Source organism: Larimichthys crocea, chromosome X (genome assembly GCF_000972845.2).
Source record: "Larimichthys crocea isolate SSNF chromosome X, L_crocea_2.0, whole genome shotgun sequence".
Taxonomy (NCBI): Eukaryota; Metazoa; Chordata; class Actinopteri; family Sciaenidae; genus Larimichthys; species Larimichthys crocea.
In genome coordinates this window covers 31,236,007-31,258,597 of record NC_040020.1, presented here as the reverse complement: position 1 = coordinate 31,258,597, position 22,591 = coordinate 31,236,007, and the positions used below count along the sequence as shown (strand labels likewise).

The window sequence follows — 22,591 nt, the reverse complement described above, 5'->3', positions numbered from 1 at the left end:
AGTCCAAGTCCCTGTCTGACTCTGAGCTCAGAGCAGGCAGATAGACAAAGCCCTGAAAGGGGGTCTGGTCCCTTGACTCCCCTGGCCCTTTGTTCAAAGTGGGGCTGTGATGTACTTGCTGTTTTAGAAAGAGCCCTTTTCAGCTAGGCCGTAAGGCGATCCTGGGCCTTTCCTAGCAAGGGTGTGCCCCGGGCGTCTCTGGTTTACCTGCGGGACCAGGAGGGGTGGGGTGGGGTGGGTCCTCTGTGGGCCAGGTAGTAGTGGAGAGAGCGGAGAAGAGGAAAGCAGCTGGTCAGTGGGAGAGGGAAAGAGAGAGAAGGAGAGAGAGAGGGACCTAGCAAAAGGAGGGGATAGATGTAAGGTGAGAACGCTGAGAAAGGACAAATAAACAAAGGTGGCGATGAGGGTCTGAGGTGAATTAATTGTATCAAGCTCTTTCTCCTTTTGATGACAGTCTCCAGAGACAGCAGCACAGGGAACAGTAGACAGTGGATACAGTATTGGACTATAGACCAGCTTAGAGAGACCTCCAGCTCTTTAAGACTCACCCAGCTGGGTAACACGTATATTTCATGGGTGCTTTAAAGTTCAACCTATTGTTGAGCTCCTTTTTCAGTACTTCTTAGATGACGTGACATCCTGTTTGTTTTAAGCATCACTAAACGTGGGATTAGATTTGATAGACAGACGTGTATTTGTCAAGAATCAGACAGGGAGAGATAGTAGATACATCACAGGAAAACACAATAAACAACAATGGAGTGATGCAGCATGGATCTTTGCAGATCCGTGATTACTAGCATGTGTAGTATACATGCAGCTATACTCTATCTTTACTCATATATCTCATAACTGGAAAAAAAATTACAACAAAATGAAGAGTCTACAGACATCATCAGTTATATTGTGACATTTAATCAATTTGCTTTCTTTTATTTTATCCATCTTTTCTTTTGTCATCTGGTATTCTTTTAAACTAACACATCAATTCAGCTTCTGGGGAATGAGAAAAAAAAAATCATTCAAAGGTTATTTATGACCGTAAATAATCTAGATTGTTTTCTTCTCCTCTCCAAATATACTCACGACTCACTACTTTTGGCATCAGTCTTAAAACCACACAGTGTAAAACCATACATAAGACTCAGCCCATTGTGGGTTTGCATCAAGACGTACAGTTTCCTTTTCGAAATGAGATGGCCACAAAAACAAATGATACCAATACTGTTTGCTGGCATGAAACTTACTGCCAGTAAACCTACCATTCATATTATGAGTCACTCTTGGTTCCAAAATAGTTACGTTTTTTTAAGATGTTAATAGCTCAATATGCAGTTGTAATTTTAAAAGTTCACGTATGGCAGTTTTTCTGTGTTTTTTAAATAACATCTCAGACAGTTGTGTAACAGTAACACTGCCTGATGAAGAAAAAGGAAGACGGCTTAAGGAGTGTCGTGTGGTTTGCTGTTTCTGGCTGAGTGAAGAGATGACACCAGGCTCAGTGGGATGTGATGTGGTTGTCTGGTGTAAGGTTTGTGACTGATTCTCATTTTGTGATTATACTTGCTGTTCATATCTATCAGTGGTTGGATCGGAACCTCCCAAAAAAGGGGTTAGGAGATGATTAACAAGTAAAAGATCATTTCTCTTACAGACTTTCTCTGCTTAGCACATCTTTAGTTTTTTTCTTCAGAGCTATATCTGTCCAGGATTCGTAAAAAATATTCAAATGTAACAGTGTAGCATTGCTCTTTGGTTAAAAACAACTCATGGAAGTATACAACCTGTGATTAGTTGTCATGAATATCTTGCTTGGCAAGTTAAAAGGGCTGAAGTCAGTGCAATATACTGCATTTAGATGGTTTACGTTTATGTCGCGAGGCAGAAAAAAAAACACACTTCTATTTTCATTTTCTGTATTTCTCAAAGATCCCACATTTGTCAGCAATATTTAGTCTTGTGAAATTGACCAGAATGAGGAACTGAGGCTTAAACTAGACGCTTTATTACTGGGTAGTCTGCTTGGCGTATAAAAGGTCCAATTGATTTAAATTATAAAGCAGGGATAAGTGCTATATAAACACTGAAAGTATCAAAACACTCAGAAATACATGCAGCTCGTACTCAGACACGGTTTCTTTAAATGAGCTGTCAGGACTTCTGTAATGTTGTGATGTCACAACTATACAGTCATCACCCTCAGCCAAGTCCCCAGCACCCTGACCCACCATGGGCTACAGGCAGACTACCATGTGTGTTTGCCTGGCTGTGCTTCACAGTCATCCAATCAGAGGACATGCATATTAATATTAATGAGACCCAACACAACACTCCCTGTTCCTGTTAGAGCCCCAGAGAGAAGCATGTTAGAGGAGATGTAACACTATACTGGGATGTTTTTTGGTACTAAAACCACAAATGTATTTTCTTACAAGTAATGGAAAATTGTAAAATATGGGACCTTTAACCAATCAAAAGTGGACCCGGCTCAGGTTGTTCTTGGTCCTGTGAAACTATAGAGCATTTTTTTTAAATAGTACACAATATTATTTATATAGAAATATTTGTCTGTTGTATCTCTAACAGCAACCATATACAAATAGCTCATCTTTACAGAGATATTTGAATGAGATATTCTTTTTAAGTACTCTCACATGAAAGCTTATTCTAACCGGTAGTATACTTTAATTCTCAGTGTTGGGATTTATTTTGAAATTCATTGCAGGAAGTCCTATCTATCATTTCCCTGTAGCTTGACACTGGTGACAATGGGTGGGCAAAGCTGTGACAGAGTCAAACATAACCTGGTGGCGGCGGCTTATACACAGAAAATGATAGGAAATCAGTCGTGTCATGCAGCTGTAGTTCATTTAAGACAGTCATTTAAGAAGATTATATTCTAAAACTGATAAGGATTATTCTATCATTATTAAATGATTCTGAAAAACGGTCTACAGTCATGCAAATTATGAGGTGACAAATGAGGAACATCGATGTTAACATTATACAGAAGGAAGACGCAGAGGTGATGGAGGAACCGTCACGAAACTAGTTCAAAACATTTGAACATGAAGGGACAAAGAAAGTGGTTTTATTTTTTTTACGGAGTCTAAATAACTTTTTTTTTTGTCTACCATGCATAAGAGATGGATACGTCGGAGGTTGCCTGTCTTGATTTTCACCTTCTTCATCATCCTCTACGTGGATTTCCAATTACGCACCAACAGCCTTCCCAAAGTCAGCGTGGCTCACCATCCATCACCCGGTGCGCAACACCACTCCACCCAACAGACTCCATCCCCGGCCAAAAACACACAGAACCCGGCTAACAACAGCAGAAGCGGCAATGGGGGACACCCGGCGACACATGTGACCCGGCCGAAACTGAAGCTGGAGGACATCTTCATCGCTGTGAAGACCACCGGGAGGTTCCATAAGACGCGTCTTGCGCTCCTTTTGGAGACGTGGATCTCCAGAACTAGAGCGCATGTGAGTGTTAATGTCTGTGTTGTCATGAGTTGCTTTGACAATTATTATACGCTCAGCGGCTGTTTTCACCCAAAGCCACATGCACCAGCAAAGCAGTAGTATAGTGTCCCATTCCTTGAAAGTCAGTTTCTCCTTTCTCAAAGATTTAAGACGGAACTCTTCAGTTTGTTTAAAATCATTCTATTGTGAATTTATTTCTTTAAACATCATGAGGCAGATGTGGTTAATGATAAATAAAACACGCACTTCCTTCCTACTTAGAGGCTGCAGGTCTAGTGAGTGACTTTGCTAATCAGCCACTTCAAGGTGCTGAAGAAGTTTTGTTCCCAAGTGATTTACTGTGAGTAATTCCAACATGCAGAGAGGAACATTACAATTGGACTCCATGAAAAAGCACAACATTATTTGATTTTCTTACTACTCTTCTTACCTGGAACATTTAGGGATCACAGATGACATAGATGAATCAACAGTTAAGGGTTTAATTTAGTTTACTTTAGTTCTAGTTTAAAGACTCCCATGCAGGTGGGATCAGGTTTTTTTTAGCAAAAGATAGACTGCCAGAAAGCCTTGTCTTTGGGATATTTGTTAATCTGCCATCAGTCCAATTTAAAAGGCTTTTATTACAGAACATCCCAAGAGATTATGAGAGTTCTGGTATTGCGTGTTGAATTTCAGGCAGCAGCGGCCCACCCCCCCATCTTCTCTTTCAGTTTAATTACTGTTGAATTCAAAGATGCTTTATTGGCATGAAATACAAAATCAGCTACTGCCAAAGCAAAGCAACACATAACAGTCTAATCAGATTCAAATAGCATTTTTCTGTCTGTTTGGTCTCTCTCTATCACTCTCTCTCTCTCTTGCTCTCTCGCACACTCACACACACTCATCACTCTGGAGCTGGCAGACCCTCGCTGAGAAGACAAGTGAATGCCAGACAGTCCACAGTGTGTTTGTCTAAGTGGCTTGTCAAAACAACACGCAACACTTTACTAGGAGCATTATGGCATTATCTAAGAGTTCAGCATCTTGAATGCACAGAGGCTTGATTTGTCCAACCTGGCTGTTAACATCAGAGTTGAGGTAATCTTCAGGTACAATACGAGTTGATTTTGTTGGCCCAGGAAAGATAGACTTAGAGGGTTGACAGTGCTGATGCACAGACGCAGCACAGGCCTTATTCAATAAAGAACAGTGGAAGACTCAACTTGAAAAGAAATGAATGACTTGCTTATACTTATAATCAAATACATGGAAAATCACCACTTTGTAACAAACACGTCTTACAAATGTGTCCCGTGACTACACTTGGTTTAAGTCTGATTCCATGTTATGGTCAATAAAACAGAGCCTGTTTCCCTTTTTAAAATAAGTGAAACAAGAAATGGACTTCAGAGGAAGTCTTCATCTCGCACTTCTCGTTTTCTGCCCACAGTTCAGACGACTTTTCAAGTGAGACATTAGTGCTGTCTTCCTCTTCATCTTTGTTTTGGCCAAGTAATGTATTAGAGAATATACACATCCACACAAAGACAGACCCACTTATATATGCATAGATAGTCACACAGACACACAAAGATGACACAGAAATACAAGAAAACACACACACACACACACACACACACACACACACACACAGGAAGCTGTGCAGGCAGGTTGTCTGGGTTGAGGGGAAGCAGCTGCAGTGTAGCGACTCCGTTAACAATACTGAAACGGAAGCTAGTCAGAACAGGAAGCGAAGAGGCAGATTGCAGAACCGAATGAACCTCATCTTACCTCCACCCACATACACACACATACATTTACAGTTTCACACACACATCTCACAAACATACACACACACACATCACAAGGCTTTGTCCGTTTTACAGGGTGAAAAGTCATTTCTAACCAGCCTGGCAGCTACTGTCGCTGAATTGCTAATCTGCCTAGAGCCGGAAACAGCAGCGTTGAGACTGTCCCCTAACAGCAATTTGGAACAGTAATATTGATCATCTCCAACATGATGTAGGGTCCGTGTTCAGCTCTGGGTCTCCTGAATCATTTTCCGTCAGATATAATGCGTACCTTGTTTGCCATCTTAGATTAATTTGTTTACATGCCAACATTTGCTAATTACCACAAAAAATATTTGGTCACAAACCGAAATATTGGACAATTTTTCATCTTGATGGTGGAAGGATCAAAGTCATTAAGACACATCATCTGGGAACTGCCTGTGCAAAATATTGGGGCAGTCCATTATTTAAAAGTTGAGATGTTTCATCAAGTGGTGGCAACCCTAACCCTAGAAAAAAAAGAAAAAAAAAAAAGAAAAAAAGAGTTTTTCCTAGATAGCTATACCAACATTCATAGCAATCCATCCATAGTTGTTTAAGATATTTCACTAAAGTCCAAAAACGTCAACCGAACTTTTAGGATGTTTTCATTAAGCACAGCCATGTTGTATGATGATCTCTTGTTAACAACAGAGTCTGCTTTGGCTGGTGCTATTTAGTGTGATTGCTCTCCTGGCTGCGTTGTCTAATAAAATGTTGTTAGATGTTAATGTTGAAGAGCGGAAGTGTCATGTCTCGGAGGAGGGTGACACTGGTGAGGAAGTTTTTTCATTGAATTTGACAGCTCATCAGTTAAAAAGCTTGTGTCAGCGCTGTCTGTCAGTTTAAAATTTGAAGTGTTGGTAAGAGACTTTGGAGAGAAGCTGCCAGTTATCTGTGCGTTTATTAAAAAAAGTGAATTGCAGGTGAAAAAAGAAGCATGCTGTAAGTTAGATGATAAGATAAATACCAAGTAGGGAGCCTGGAAGCGATCAGCCTCGCTTTGCAAAAAGACTGGAAGCACGAGGAAACAGTCAGTTAACCTGGCTCTGCATTGTATTTCGTTTTATTTGCACACAAACAGAAATTTAGCACCAACAATTTGTTTTGATGAACAACAGTAGTATCAGCCCAGCACTTGTGAGCAGTGTTTATGCTGGTTGCCACACAACCTCACTGTAACAAGACTTCTCTCTCTGCTCAGTTACTCTCATCAAGGTTCCCTTGAAGCATCTCAAGATGCTCCATTAGAATATAGAGAAGGTCCGAATGCCAGATTTAAAATCCAAATTCCCATCACACAGCCATCACTGAAGTATTGATCACAACCATATCGAGATATACTGGAGTCATTTTGTGCTATGGGGCAGTAAAAATCTAATTTAATGGCCCTTTAACATTGTGAGAAACAAGCTTAGATTTATGCATGTCTGTCTGACCTCAGTGAAATGTTCTTCTCCTCTTACTCTGTTTACGAGCAGCTCTATGTTGACGGTCTATAGTTTTTGTTCTTCAGCCCGGGGTGACTGATTTCAGTACAGATAGTTTACTCTGAGTTATGACCAGAGGAGAGAAAACTAACCTTAATGGTGACCCTCTCTCATGTGATTTTACTGGGATAGATGGTAGTATTGGTGACGGTCGTGTGGAGGATTGATCCATTACTCCTCCTCCTTCTGCTCCAGTGATGAAGGGATAAGTGGGAGGGATGGACAAAGGTAAAATAAATTGACCTTAGGGTGAAGAATTGAGCGAGGGAAGAGCTTGATCTGTATTAAAATGACTAAAGTGAAGATATTGTTTGATGTCACTGCAAGGTAGAGAGAGCACATTAAGAGTTGATGGATGAACTGGGATTCGTGGCTACAGTAAAACTGCTTCAATATATCCAGCCTTTCCTTTAAAGTGCAGAACAGAGAATATTATAAGTCACTTTTATGTAGACACACACACACACTCACACAGTAAGGAAACTGTACGTATATGATGCATGAGAGTGTGTGAAGCTTAAACAACATTAAAATTCAGATTTTAGGGGGCTCTATTTACGGAATCTGGCAGAAATGGAAAATAATATGCAAACTATGTTTTGATTAGTATAATCACCTGAAAATAAGAATGTGTGTGGACAATCTAAACACTAACTTTAGATAGAGCCTTTACATTTTCTCACTGGTCCTTTAATTCATGGTCAACTTAATAGAATCGTCTCATGCTCTCAACTTGAGAGGTGGTTAGCATCTACCAAAAGGGGAGAAATACTCCCAGTAACTCCAGATTTGTCAGATTTACTGCAGGTTGTAGGTGTTCTTCACTAGCTTACTAATATTCTCTCTTTGGAGGATGTGTGAGGCATGCATGCCGTATCACTGTAAATATCTACAAAACTGAGCTCGTGAAATCACAATGTCGAAAGTAACTTGCCCAATACCTATGATGAAATCTGAATCATTTTCGTGACAGACGCATCCTCTGATGAAAGGCGTGAGAAGTGGTACATTTTTTTTTGAAGGGAAACAGAAAAGAGGATTTACTGGGAAACTAACCCTGAAACCTAAAGCCAAGTAATAACCCAACATTGATGATTAATACTGTGTGAACAGGTTTTTGTCCTCATAATACATAGATATAATATTCTACTGCTTCTACTCAAACCTTAAACATCACAACAACACACCTCACCCTAACCTTAAACTAAACCTAATTCTACTCCTAATCAATGTTACTTTAGTCTAGCCTTTTGATGAGTTCCCCCACCCCCCCAAAAAAAGTCCTAACCTCTAAGGTCTAAAACTCAAAGCCTTACAAAGGTAGGAGGGAGACCGAGTGTTGCGCATACACATCTGGATGAAACAGTAACTGTCACCCTCTACTGGACGGCTGCAGAACAACACCTCTTCTCTGTCCCCTGGGCCTCTTTCTGAATTCTTGACCATCAAAAGCTTCTGAAAGGAGAAATATTGCTGTCATCACTATAAAATTACAGACCACTCACTTTTTAAAAGGTGTCCCTAGGTAATATTTTTCTAATCTGATCATGTAATCCAGGGATTACAGTCATTAGCTTGGGCTGCCTGTCAGGCAGTCTGGAAAGCTTCTGTCTCACTGCATGTGTCTTATTCATACCATCTATGCACACGGACACGCAGACACACACAAGTGCATCGACACACATTCAGTGTCTCTCTATGGTGGGAAATTCAGTTTCACACCCTGATGGCTTCACACTCTAACCCGACTATCTCCTCTTTTTTTATCTGTATCTTTTTAAAACACGCCCACCCACCCACACGCACAGGCATGCATGCGCACACCCACACACACACCCACAAACACACACACACCCACACACTGCTGCCTGGTTTAAGTCAACTCATCTCTGTCATTTTCAATTTACTACATACAAGTACAATATTTGCAGGATGACATTTTAAATGATGCCACTTACATTTTATTTTGCCTTTTTACATTCAGCTGCTTCAGTTTGAATGCACTAATAATTAGAGCTGCAACAATTAGTTGATTAATCAATAAGTTGATCAGTTAATCATTTTGAGTCATGGCCAAATCCTTAGATTTGCAGTGTGGACAAAACAAGACTTTTAAGGATGTCACCTTGGGCTTTGGGATACAGTGATATTTCCTGACATTTTATGGAAAATATTTCATATACTTAGTTGCAGCCCTACTAATAATGCTGTTACAGTATACTTTTTCTTCATATGATTGATATGAATATTTTTATGTGACATGTCTGTTTGCTTTTGACCTCGTCTTCACCCTGTGCCTTGTGTTCTCTCACACTTTTAAACCATATTTTTTGAAAATGCTTTCAGTTGTTAATATTCTTGACTTGACTAGACTCTTGACTTGACTTGACTTTTGGATTTGAATATGGCCAATAATACATTCATGAACGTGTATTACAGATGTGTGTGCCAGCATAAAATAGTAATTTGATGGATTAAATTTGTGTGTTTTCCTCTTCTGAAAACTGGTCAGTTCATGTGTGACTAAACAGCAAAACTCATTTACATTCTGGTATTTACAACATATTTGTCAATATGTTGAAGTCACTTAGACGGAGCCCATCTGAAATCCTTTAAAATTACAATAACATTTTAGCATTCTTGTATCCCAAGAGGCACTGAGACACTAACATTTCTTTTTTATAACAGTTGAATAAAACATGAGTTATAGTTTGTGCTTATCTCATCTAACGGGTGATTTGTCCAACTCTAAGGTTATTCAGTGCCAGCCTGGCAAAGAAGGTTGAACACTCCACACAGTTCAGCCTGAGGGGCTGTGCAGATAAGAGTCCAAGGGTTACTTGTTGAAAACCCCTGGTACAAACCTCCCCAGTCTCAGTTACACATGCACCATAAAGATTTTTATTGTTTTGAGTGTCTGCTCGATGAGATGACACTACTGACATAGTTGAGTAAACATTTAAGTCAGAATAATGTGTCAGGTAATTATTTAATTTTTACATTGTGTTTCTTGTAACACAACTTGTAATTATTTAATTTTTACATTGTGTTTCTTGTAACACAACTTTTTATTTAAATTGAATTGAATTAATGAAAACAGATAGACTGAAACTAAATTATTTTCTTTTTATATTACATTTTATATTTTTATTATTATTTGTATACTTTACACCACCAGGGGTCAGTATTTTACTATCTATCTATCTATCTATCTATCTATCTATCTATCTATCTATCCGGCTGTGAGAGCAGTAGACTTTTGTGGCTGTGTGTGGTTCAAGACTTATTTGACTCATATATCTGCCAGAGAACAAATTGACTCGACCATTTAGTGCGACACTGACCACTTTGGATCATAAATGTGTGTGTGCGTGAGTTTGTACGTATGAGTAATTTCTTTTGCTCACGGTGGGGAATCGTGTTTTTTTGCCACATTGAATTTGCTCCATTTAAAACAATATCGATCCTGTGTGTATGACTGTGTTTGTGTTCACTCGTGATTGAAGGTGCTTTCAGCACGTTCTGATGTTATCAACGCCGGTGTGTTTAATTCCCTTTGTTTCTCTTTGTTTTTCTGTTTTCTGGTCTAGACATTTATTTTTACAGACACAGAGGATGAGGACTTCCGTTCACAGGGTAAGTAGAAACAACCTTGAATCTAATCTATACACAAAGTCTCAAATTTAGATTTAGATCTCCATACTGTATGATGTACATTTAGCCGAGGGGTGTTTTTCATAGTTAGGTGCTTGTACAATACTTTAGACATGTGTGCTTAAAAGTTTGTCTTTTGTCTATGCCCTCACTTGCAAAAAAAAATCAATTTTACTCACTTTGATTAAAATTATGTTAACTATTATTTGGTCAGAGCATGTACTGCACCAAATAATCAGCAGTTCTATTAATCCAGATACTTGTATAGTTGTATGAATCAGACACATATCTCCCGCTCACTCTTTCTCTCTCTTCCTCCAGGTCATAACATGGTGGTAACAGGCTGTCAGTCAGATCACAGCCAGCAGGCTCTGTCCTGCAAGATGTCTGCTGAGTACGATGGCTTTATGGCCTCAGACAAGAGGTGAGACAGATTAAGGTCCGTCTATCGTCCTTTCCACACTGGATTTAAAGATTGGATTGTGATTACAAACTTGACATTCGGGGCTGTTGCAGCAGCAGGTAGTGAAAGCTTACGTATGCATCTGATATTACTTTTATTTTGTCATCATTTTTGTTAGTGAGCACTAATTGTGCTAGTTTATTTTTTTGCATGCACGGTATTTCCAACAGGTCACCTGTCAATCAAATATTTCTAGTATCTCCAAATTATATTTTGTGATGCATTACTGTGTAATCATCACATTCAAGTTGCAGTTGACAAAGATAGAGCTAATTTTAACTACTTTATATACTGCCAGGTACTTTAATGCAATGATAATTGCAGCTATCTGCCTGGCACCAAACGCCAGACAGACAAAGTTAGCAACTAGCAATTAAACGTAACTGGAGCATTTAGTAGCTAAGCAGTCACATATTTCTCTTAGAAGTTGGTGGGGACCAAAATCAGAACTAAAAGGAGATTGAATATTGGACATACTTTAGCCAGGTAAGCATATCCCAAAAATGAATGCCAGTGTTTATCTTCTACATGCAGCTGTTCCATAACAAGTCTGTCATATCGATTTAGCAGGTGATAATACTTCAGTATTGTGTTGATAGCTTATTTTTTGCTGCCCCTAAGTGGCCAAAAAAACTAAAAAAACTAAAAGAAATATGTTACTAAAGCAGAAAAAAATGAGAAGGCTACATGTTTTATTGGATAATGCACTGTGATTTGGATTTGTTTAACTTGGTTTAAATACAATGAGGCTCAATAGCTTATTTTTGTTGTGCTATGATTATTTTCTTGTTATTAAGAAAAAGAGAAAAAGTTGAGTTTCAGTTCCATGGCTCATTTTGTATTTTTTGGGCTAAAGAAGAAATTGCGGCTGTTTCATTTGGAGAGGAGCTTTTTGTGTTGTTAGGCAGCCATTAGGATGGCAGTGGAAACAAGACAGCACTTCAGTTTGGTACCAGCAGCTTTGTCATTTGGAGCGTACTCTTGCAGTAGTCTGTTTGGTTTTGGAATGAAGCTTTGACATCATGTCTAGTCATTAAGGTGGCAGAAGATGTCCAACAGCTTCATCACTCACAGAGTTATACAATGAAATTCATAAACACAACTGGATATCCAGGCAGAGTTTTACTTGAACTTTTTAGGATGAAATTCTCAAGTTTATTTTATAAAAAAAGCTTGTTTTTAGTACTAATTACACAGACTGTATTTGTGATTTATTTTTCTATATTAAAGGTTTACTTACTAACTTTTCTCAAAGCATTTTCACGTATATGATCCACAACTGTCCGTCCTTGAACAGAGCTATTGGTTACGCTCAATGATAGTATAAAGAATGGACATGACATGACATCCACCATATGTTTCTGAAGCACAGTACAGTTGTCATGAATAGGCAAAATAGCTTTAGAGATCAGGCTGTAAACACAGTTCTTCTCTCTGTGGCTCCTCAGGTGGTTTTGTCACGTGGACGATGATAACTACGTCAACCCAGAGGCCCTCCTGTCCCTGCTCTCTGCCTTCCCCCAGGACAGCGACATCTACGTGGGCAAACCGAGTCTGGACAAACCCATCACTGCTCACGAACTGCTGGAGGGCAATGCAACGGTACCATACCACAGCCTTTTATTTTTCATATATATTACTCACATTCAACTTCTTAGACTGAAGTTTGGTGGAGCTATGCTAAATGCTGAGGTCAACAGAAAATGATCCAATCCCAACTTAAAGACAGTAATAGGCAGAGTGTGTTTTGCCTACAGGACACCAGATATGGCAAATCATTTGGTGTATACGATAAAAAGTTAATATTTTATATATGAGGGGTGATCATTTGGTGAAGAAAAATGTCAGTTTTCATGCTAAAAATCACAAGTACTAAAATTTCCCTTGAGCATTTTTTCTTGGCAGAATTCAAAACCCCTTCAAAACCACATTTAACCCACAACACACTAAGGCCTCCCTGAAACCCAGACAGAATTTAATTTATATGGGCCGATAACTGCTTAAGGCAGGGTGACCCCTGTGATACATTACTGTCTTTAACCCCACAGATTTATTTTTTCTTGCTGTTGTGCCACTGACTCTAGATTCGTTGCTCCCTTTTTCCATCTTGAATTCCTTCCTTCCTTCCTTCTTTCCTTCCTTCCTTCCTCCCTCCCTCCCTCCCTCCCTTCCTTCCTTCCTTCCTTCCTTCCTTCCTTCCTTCCTTCCTTCCTTCCTCTTTTTCACTGACTACTTATTTCTTCTATCCTATCTAGAGAGAATCTGCAATGCAATGATTCTCGTGAATTCTCCTCTGCTGTTTGCCTACTTGTTTCTTTCCATCCTCCCTTCTTGCCTTCTCTGTTTGTTTCCTTCTTTTTCTTTTTTTTTTACTTTCTGATGTCTAGTGATGTTTCTGATGACTGTGGGAACTATCAAATCTACTACCACTGAAAACCTTTCTCTTGCTATATTCCTCCTCAAAGACAACATTTTTTATAATATTGACACAATTTTAGGAGCAAACCCCAGCGATTACATGGATTTCTTTTATTTACATGTGAAAGTGATCTGTTAAATATGTCTGCTAAATGTCAAACATTATCATCCATTACTTAAAAACTGCTAAGAATGGTAGTCCAGGAGGTCAAAGGGCATTTTCTTTGTAATTCTTTTTATTAACCTTCATCCACAGGTCATTTATCTCTCATTAAATATGCTTCTACTTATAAAAAATATATATCAAATATATAACCTCCATTGGTATCCATTTAAACTTCATTTGATATCCTACTTCCTGTACTGTATGTAGTGAACCTGTGCACTGTTACAGCTGTCATCATTATGGATCATTGAAGATGAAATGACTATAATATACATAATTTATGCCGGAAATGCGCCTCCAGTCAGGTTAACCGCTGTCACTCAAAATCCATATCACCGTTGAAGGGACATGAGGAGAGGATGGATGGATGGATGGATGGATGGATGGATGGATGGATGGATGGATGTGTACATGTACTATAGCTCTGTGGCTTTCATTCACATGGGAAGGATTTTCAGTCCCAGCTAGATCAATGAGTCATTAGTTACACACACACACACACACACACACACACACACACACACACACACACACACACACAATGAGGAAGACTTCCTGGGGGATGGAGGTTGTCAAACTGCAGGAGGTCGATGACTTGTTTTGGAATATACACGCAACCATTCACAGGTGTGTTTCTATGCGTGTGTGTGTGTGCGTGTGTGTGTGTCATTGAGTGCACATGCTTTACAGTAGAATTAATGTTCCTATTGAGTTTAAGTACATCCTGATTCAAGCAGGCTTTTTGAATAACATGTCACCCCCCACTCTCTCTTTCCTCCCCGCACTTTTTTACTTTGAAATTACTCTCTCCATCTCCCTCGTGTCACATTCTCCACTCTGATTGCACCCATTTACACTGAAAAATAGATCTTTATTTATCTTTGCTTCCTAGCTCCTTTTCCCCCCTCCCCCCCTTTCCTCCTTCCTTTTGTTACTATTGCTCTCTTTCACTTCCTCTTCTCTTGCCATTTTCCATCATCTCCAATCTTTTGCTGGGATGGGTGACGGAGAAAACAAACACTAATGTCAGGCTCCTCTCTGTGTCCTCGTCTTTTTTTCTTACATTTTTCGATTTCCTGTCACCATTGTGAAGCTGATAGGCGGACGAGACAAGGAAGGAGGAAAAGATAGGAAAGGAATGGAAAGAACAGGAAAGACATGGAAAGGAAATGACTTTGCAACAAAACAAAAATGAGTGAATTAAAAGAGAAAGAGACAAAGAAATGGTTAGAATAGGGAGAAATGACAGGGAAAAAAGGAAATTAAAGGGAAGGAAAGGAATAGCCTTTAACACAAAAAGGAAGGAAACAGAAGATAAAGATCCATATGAATGAAAAGGATAAGAAAGAAATTAAATGAAGGAGGGTGAATGGGAAGGAAAAGGAAGGAAACAACGCAAGGAAAGGAAATGATTACAATGTTAAGAATAGGAATGGGAAGAAAAGGAGGACAGAGAAGGGGAAGCAAAGGAAATGACAGGAAAAGACATTAACAAAACAGAAAACACACACTACACTTCTGTAAATACAGCTTTCATTAAACTCCTAATGTCACTTATGTGACTAACACACGACCAAATAAAAAAAATTTAAACAACATCTGCTTAAGAAATGTCAGAATTAGCAGATAAAGACACCCAACTGGTTTGCAAAAGACCGAACAATCAGTACAAGTCTGAAGAGAAACCAGAGAGGGGTAAAGAGGTATTACACTTTATTACTCTTTAGGCACTCTTCCTCTTCTGCATTTCTGGATTTTAAACACACTCATCAAAACTATGGATTTGAAAAGCAGCATGTTTCTGTTTCCCAGTGTCTGCATGGGTAGTATGTGTTGATATCTGCATGTGTGTGTTTTGTCTCAGAGGGAAGTGCGGTTCTGGTTCGCGACAGGAGGAGCAGGATTCTGTCTGAGTCGGCGACTGGCGGAGAAGATGGCTCCCTGGGCCAGGTATTTACAAAACATACTCGCCGCGTATGCATGCGCATTTGTGTGTATACATTGTCTTCAGAGGGACCAAATGTCCAGATTAGTCAGCGTCAAAGACTGACTGAAATGAGTATTTCAGTGTTTTTTTTTGGTCTTTTGCTCCTCTAACTACAAAATGCCTATACTCACTGCTGTCAAATCAGCTTGAAGGGTCTTGTAATAGTTGCTCATTAAGGCAGACTAGACGTGTCTTGTTGGTGTGTTAAAGGTCAAGTGTTTAAAATTGAGTGAAATTGATTTATGGAATATAGCAGAAATTAAATATATTATTCTTTTATGTTTCATTGGTGTATAATCACCTGGAAATAACAATCAGTGTGTTTTTGTTACTTTAGTATGAGCCTTTTATATCTATAGAGGGAGCGGGTCCTTTAAGTTAAACCACCATGTTTCTACATGTAGCCCAGATCAGACAAACCAACTACTGGGTTAAGAGTTAGGGCCTTGTCCATTGTTTGTGAGTTTCATGGCTACTCTAGATTCTCCTACACACTTAAAAGGGGTGGGTGAGGCAAGGGGCATTATATGTATATATGGCGACTTCATAAATCAGTTTGCGTCTTTAAATTTAGACTGGTCTGGTTTAACAAGTAAAATGATTTTCAATATAATAAATGAATCTAAATATGGAGGTTTTATTGTTTACAAAAATATTTCTAGCAGTTTTAATAATGAAATAATTAAAATCTTAAAAAATAAAAACCTCACAGAAAGTGTTTGTGATGTAAAATGGCTCATTACGATCAATAGATTGCCAGTACGCGCAATAGTTTCTTGGAGCTGTTATGTTACTACTAAAATCTGTCCCATGATTTATTGTAATGAGGATGAAACACAGGAACATCTTTTAATAGATTGTTATAGAACAAAAAATGTCTGGTCCTCATTACAAAAAATTGGTCTTAGCTTTACAATAAATTATACCTCTATAGTATAGTATATAACATTTTTCAAGAAAACATGTCTTCTAATAAAAAAGAATTATTCCAGGTTGTCATTAGTATTGTAAATAATAAATTATGGAAAACCAGATGTAAAATGATTATAAACCAGACAGTGATCGATAGTGATTCAGTTTTTAAACAAATAGTGACTGAGCTTATAAGACGCCGTTCACTTGATGGTAGAGGGAGCCTTCCATGGCACATTTTGACAATCTGATTGCATTGTATTTTGCTCATATGTATATTGTGTGTGTGTATGTATGAGCATAATATACGTGAGTGTATATGTGTACATATGGTTTTGTACCTGTGTGTATTTTAAACTGTCTTTTTCTTTTCTTCTTTTGTATGTGTACCAATATGCTGTGTTTTCCATGTTGGTTTTTGTATTGTATTTTCAAAAAAGTTTCTTAAAAAGCAAGGGGCATTCAGTTGGTTACAATCTGATACCACTAGAAACTGCACACTAGACCCTAAACGTGCTTGTTATGTGCACATAGATACCATATAATACATAACATGATTTTGATGGCCTCTTTTTGCTGTTCCTGTCTTAGTTTTCTCCAAATATTTGAATACACCAACATTCAAAACACTTTCTTCATCTGCATTAACCAGCAGCATAACTTTGACCAAAACATAAAAAGCTAACTGGGTGTTCAAAGTGATGAATCACCAGTCTAAAGTTTCAGGTCTCTGCAAGTTTGTATTTATACTGCTCTCTAAGAACTGAGACTAATGTCTGCCCAAGGCTAGAAGGTAGGGAATCAATCTAAAAATTTACGGCGTTCTTCGGAAAAGGTCAGCAATAAAGTACATGCAGTAAGTGGTTAATGAGCCAAAACATGCAAAATCACCAATATTGTCAGTTTAGGAAGTTGGGCAGTTTTATAGTTTTTCCTTTGGAAAAGTTCTCCTCTTATAACCAGAGAAATACTAATTATATATGACAAAATTACAAGCTGTGATCCATGAAAATATGAAAAAAAGGCATGTTTTCAGTCAATTGTGTTTTATCAAATGTAAATCTGAAAAATGTGTGTGTGTGTGTGTGTGTGTGTGTGTGTGTGTGTGTGTATTTCAGTGGCTCCCGGTTCGAGCAGACATCAGCAAAGATCCGTCTCCCTGATGACTGTACAGTGGGTTTCATCGTGGAGAAGAGGCTCAGCATCTCTATGGTTCACTGTCCTTTATTTCACTCCCACCTGGAAAACCTACTGCTCATCAGCCACAGAAGCATACCACACCAGGTAGCAACTTACACACACACAAGCACACACACACATGTACACTTAAGGCAAGGCAAGTTTATTTGTATAGCACAATTCGTACACAAGGCAATTCATAGTGCTTTACACAGGCAAGGAAATACATTTGACATTAAGACAAGCAATAGCAATAGAAATAAAAAAAAATAAAAAGAGAAGAAAATTTAATTAAAAACATCAGAATGTCATTTAAGTAAATTTGAAAAACAATTTAAAACATTAAACGAATCACTGGATTATGATTAAAAATTCTTTAAAAATTCTTTAAAAGACCTCAGCTATAAGCACGACACACAGAAATAGATGCAGTTCCACTTCTTCTAACAGTACGACACACAGAAATAGATGCAGTTCCACTTCTTCTAACAGTTATGTGTGTGTTTCTCTGCTACAGGTAACTCTGAGCTATGGGATGTTTGAGAACAAGATGAACAGCATCGAGGTGAAAGGAAGTTTCTCTAAAGAGGAAGACCCCTCCAGGTTTGTCTATGCCTCCATTAACTCGTAAATCAGGAGAAACCAGCAGCATGTCTCTGCCCACATTATTCTGTGTGTGGTAACTATTCCTACATGTACAGATATATGTGGGTATGATACATATTTAGACTTACTCCCTAGTATAACTTATGTTGTGGAATTCATATATATTTCCAATGATACAAAAGGTTTGCGCAATTCGACATTTTGGTCTGATGGGAACACTTGACTGAGAATGTCCACAGTAAACTGAATATGATATTAGACATTATTTCATGAACAAAAGTGTTAGTCAATGTGTAGAACTTTCCAGCAGCTGTTGTATTGTATTCAAATCAAATTTTATTTGTATAGCCCAAAGTCACAAAGTACATTTGCCTCGGAGGGCTTTACAATCTGTACAGGGAGTGACACCCTCTGTCCTTAGACCCTCGGTTCGAGTGAGGAAAAAATGATTGTTGTGTGCAGTGTGTGTTGTAGTTTTCATGATCTCCGGGTTGTGTGTGGGGAGCATGCGCAATTTGCTGCAGGGCGAAGTTGCCCAGTTTATTTTTCATTTTTCATTTGAGTTCATTGTCAGGACTAGTTCGCCTTGTGAGTTATAATTGCTAAATCAAGAAACAATGTTATATGAACATTTGTAAAATTTCTATGGTTAATTCTGGGTTTACAACCTAGTTAAAATAGTTGGAAATCTAGTTGGAAACCACCAGTAATATTTCTAGCACACCTGTAGCAGGCAGGCTAACCAGCGGAGGATTATTACCGTGTGTGTGTGAAATAAACAAAAAGAAACTTGAGTTGTGTCCGCCGTACTTTCCTGGCAACCCTTCCAGAGGGCAGTTTACATCAGACAGCTGAGAAAAATCTGGACACAATGTCAAATTTGACATGATGGCGGTGCTACAAATAACCTCAGGATTATACTCATATCATTCGAGTTGCTGAGGTATCTTCCTCTGGACAGTGACAGATTGAATGACTCTGCTACTATTGGGACAGAAAAAGAAGCCTTTAGATGCATGAATACTTCATCTTGCTTGTTTATCACGAGCTGCTTTGCTTTTAGAAATCCCCAGCACTCAGTTTTGTTGCTCAGGTGATCTGTCCTTAAAAACGTGACACCAGCTTCAGTTCATCTTGTTCTCTGTTCAGTCAGAGATAAAAGCAATTTGATGTAACAGAGTGCAAAAACAGATGTGTTTGTTTTTTTTCCAGTCCCCACCATCACCAGCTGAAAGAACATATCACCATGAGTGCTCCTCAGTGAGCTCTTTCCATTTGTTTCCATCCACTGGTGTCGCACAGAGTTATGTTCAACATCACTGCAGCCTTAAAGGAGCAGGTCAAATGTTTGTCTGCCTGTACAAATAATTGGTCGGTCAGGTTTCTAAATAGAATCATTATTTCATATCTACTGTATATGTGTAGTAATTAAGCTTGTCTTTCCAAAGAAATCATGTCAAGAAAGTAGCAGCAGGAGATTTGCTGACAGCATTATGGAAAAAAATACCATATATCATCATATTATATCATATGAAGATACAATTTATAATAAATAATTATTACAATAAAAATTATTATTATTATTATTATTGTATTATTATATTGTTATTATTATATTATTTTATTATTATTATTATAATTATTATATAAATATAATAAGATTTCATCAATTTAATTTTTAACTTTCTATACACAAGCACCTAATGTCACAAAAGTATTAAAAACAAAAAGTATTAAGTGTCAAGTTGAAAATAAGTAAACTCAAACTAAGAGTGAAAGGCTATAATTCCAACCCTCCTGACAATGTTAAAAACTCATTCAAACCCACATCAAAACAATATTTGTAAGTGCAGTCCAGTATTTTATTATAATAAAGTGTTTATAAGAAAGTTTCAGTTTAGGTTTTTGAGATTCTAGACAAACAAGGTAAAAAACAATCATAAATAAGCATAAACAGTCTTGTATTATGATATAACTGTATGACGTCGCCATTAGAGGTGTCACCCTGGCTATTTTTAGCTTCTCTTTTTTGTTGTAGTAGCAGATCATCTGTATCAGTGCTGTCACAGTCTCTGCTGGCTGCTGATAGAGGACAATACAAAGTCGCAGATAACTTAATGTCCCCTTCAACGCACTCTGCAGACAGACCCCACAGGTCACTGTGCATGCTACATAATATATGGACTTAAAATGAACAGCAATGTTATTCTTGTCTGTTACCTACAGTGTAATAGCTGGATTCACCTAGTTTCACCTAGGAGGGTCACTGCAGACCCTGTGAGTCCGTGTAACTGCAAGTTCTTTTTATTATAGATATCTTTGCCAGGACACGAGCTATAAATTTCCTCAAGGCACTTACCTGGTTGAATAAAGTTATACTCATGTGTCTAAATCTGTACTTTAAGATATCATGGTCGCCTAGGGGTTGAAGATGCCGACTATGTATGTGCATATCTTTGGTTTGAGTCCGGCCGGGGATCTTTGTTGCATCTCATCCCTCCTCTCTCTCTCTGCTCATTTCTTTTCACCTCTACACTTTGTCTGCCAAATAAAAGGCAAAAATACCAAAAACTATTAGCTTTCACAGCACCTGTTTACCTGTTTATCACTGTTTTGGTGACTTATCTAAGTACAGCATAATCAGAAATATATAACAAAGTTGTATTCATGTACGGTATGTATTTGTGGAATGTACAATATACACGTATTGACATTGAAACAGCATAAAACATTGAGAATAAGGTATTCCAAACAAATCAGCTGTGCTTCTGAATTATTATTCATCTTCCACTTCTGTCTTCTACAGGTTTAAGACTGTGCACTGCATACTGTATCCTTTCACCAGCTGGTGTCCTTGAACTCTTCAGAGAAGACATGGGCCGAGGCTGGTAATCCTGCTGGATGGAGTTCTTTTCTTGGGTGTTGTCTGAATGCAGAGAAAACTGATGGATTTCATTTGATGGAATAATTTGAGATTCAGACACCAAACGTGACGCTTTGGACAACAGAGGATTCAGCTGTAAAAATCTGATGTCCTTCAGTTTGCCTCTTGAATCTGCAGTGATCAGTGATCAAATGGACACTCGTACTCAGAAAATAGGATATTAACAGGGTCTTTACTGTTAACTGGGAAAGGTTTTCTCTTCTTCGCCTCTATGTTACAAAAAGACTGTTACATGAAGAAAATGTGGACTTTATTTGTCTTTACTACTGAATACTTCCATAGAGAAGTCTATCTGTGGGAGTGAAGCACTTAAGACAAGGCAGCACTTGTGCTTTTTAACAATTGAACATGAAATTGTACATATTTCTAAAATTTTATGCAAATTTCTGTTTACATTTATTTGATTAAATTTAGATCCATGATCATAAAACAAATGTATTGCACACAACAGAGCCTGAATTATATTCAGGCAGAGTTGAGGTTTAAGTTGCAGAATTTATTTTAGTTCTCGTTGATTTTGCGCGTGTGTGTGTGTCTGTGTGTGTTGTCAAAAAGGAGATGATGTCCTTTCTGCCTATGAAGTCTGCGCACAATGAACCATTCTGACCCACCCCATTTTCCCTCCTTATCCAAACCTCCTGTTCTCCCTCCCTCCTTTTCTCACTTCCTCACTTCTTCCCTCCACCTCTCCATCTGTCTCTTTTTCTCTCTCTCTCTTTCTCTTTACTCAGTCTTGCCTAGCCATGCTGGCATCTCCAAGACCATGCTTGAAAGTAAAATGAACTTCAACTCATCCTGTTGCCTTTTTTTTTTTATACATCAAATAAAGAACAACAACAACAAACTACTAAAATCATGAAGAAGATCACATCTGACACATCTGAAACCTGTTCCCCACCACCGCCTGAAAATCTCACATTTGCAGGTGAATCGTATTGAGCTGGAAGCTTCTGTTTCAGAGCCAGAATACGAATCTCACAATGACATGCGCACAATCAAATGTTAGTGGAGAACTAGGAGGCAGAGGCCTTGTGCAGAGAGATGATACCGTGCTGCTGGCGGCCCGCAGGTTACTTGTTTGCTCTGAATAGAGATTTGATGAATACAGATACAGGGGCTGACCTTGTGTGAAGTGGATAGAAAGTGGTTGAGAATGTGCAGGAGTGACTGTGTGGCCTTGGCAAATCACCGGAAGAATACTGAGATGCATCATGCGAAGTAAATAACACAAGTGTTCAAATATGAGCCTGAAAGTTCAATGTGAAGGCAAAATAAATCTGCTGCAGTGGTTAAAGAATGACCTGTTTTTATATGCATACTTTCCAAAGTGTTTCTGCATGAAATGGAAGACGATAGAGTGTTCAGAAGATGTGTGAGCAGTGGGGATTTGCTTTATTAGTGCTGCACATGCTGTGTGGAACATATGGACGTGTGTCTTCATCCAAAGTGTTGTACACAACCACTAG

The 22,591-nt window shown here is 38.5% G+C and overlaps 1 protein-coding gene across 1 annotated transcript; it reads left to right on the top strand.

Annotated features, from left to right (window-relative positions):
• The first annotated feature begins 1,381 nt into the window (after nt 1–1,381).
• On the top strand, nt 1,382–21,918 carry mfng (MFNG O-fucosylpeptide 3-beta-N-acetylglucosaminyltransferase). Its single transcript, XM_010738892.3, has 9 exons — nt 1,382–1,531; nt 3,145–3,489; nt 10,387–10,432; nt 10,772–10,874; nt 12,362–12,515; nt 15,362–15,447; nt 17,515–17,680; nt 18,093–18,178; nt 20,988–21,918. The coding sequence occupies exons 1-9, from the start codon at nt 1,487–1,489 to the stop codon at nt 21,037–21,039; spliced, it is 1,083 nt and encodes a 360-aa protein (XP_010737194.3). The 5' UTR covers nt 1,382–1,486; the 3' UTR covers nt 21,040–21,918.
• Nucleotides 21,919–22,591: the final 673 nt, after the last annotated feature.

Coding starts and splice junctions, on each gene's coding strand:
- mfng (XM_010738892.3), top strand. CDS start 1,487: ATGACACCAGGCTCAGTGGGATGTGATGTGGTTGTCTGGTGTAAG. Junction 10,433..10,771: donor TGAGGACTTCCGTTCACAGG/GTAAGTAGAAAC, acceptor CTCTTCCTCCAG/GTCATAACATGGTGGTAACA. Junction 10,875..12,361: donor TTTATGGCCTCAGACAAGAG/GTGAGACAGATT, acceptor GTGGCTCCTCAG/GTGGTTTTGTCACGTGGACG.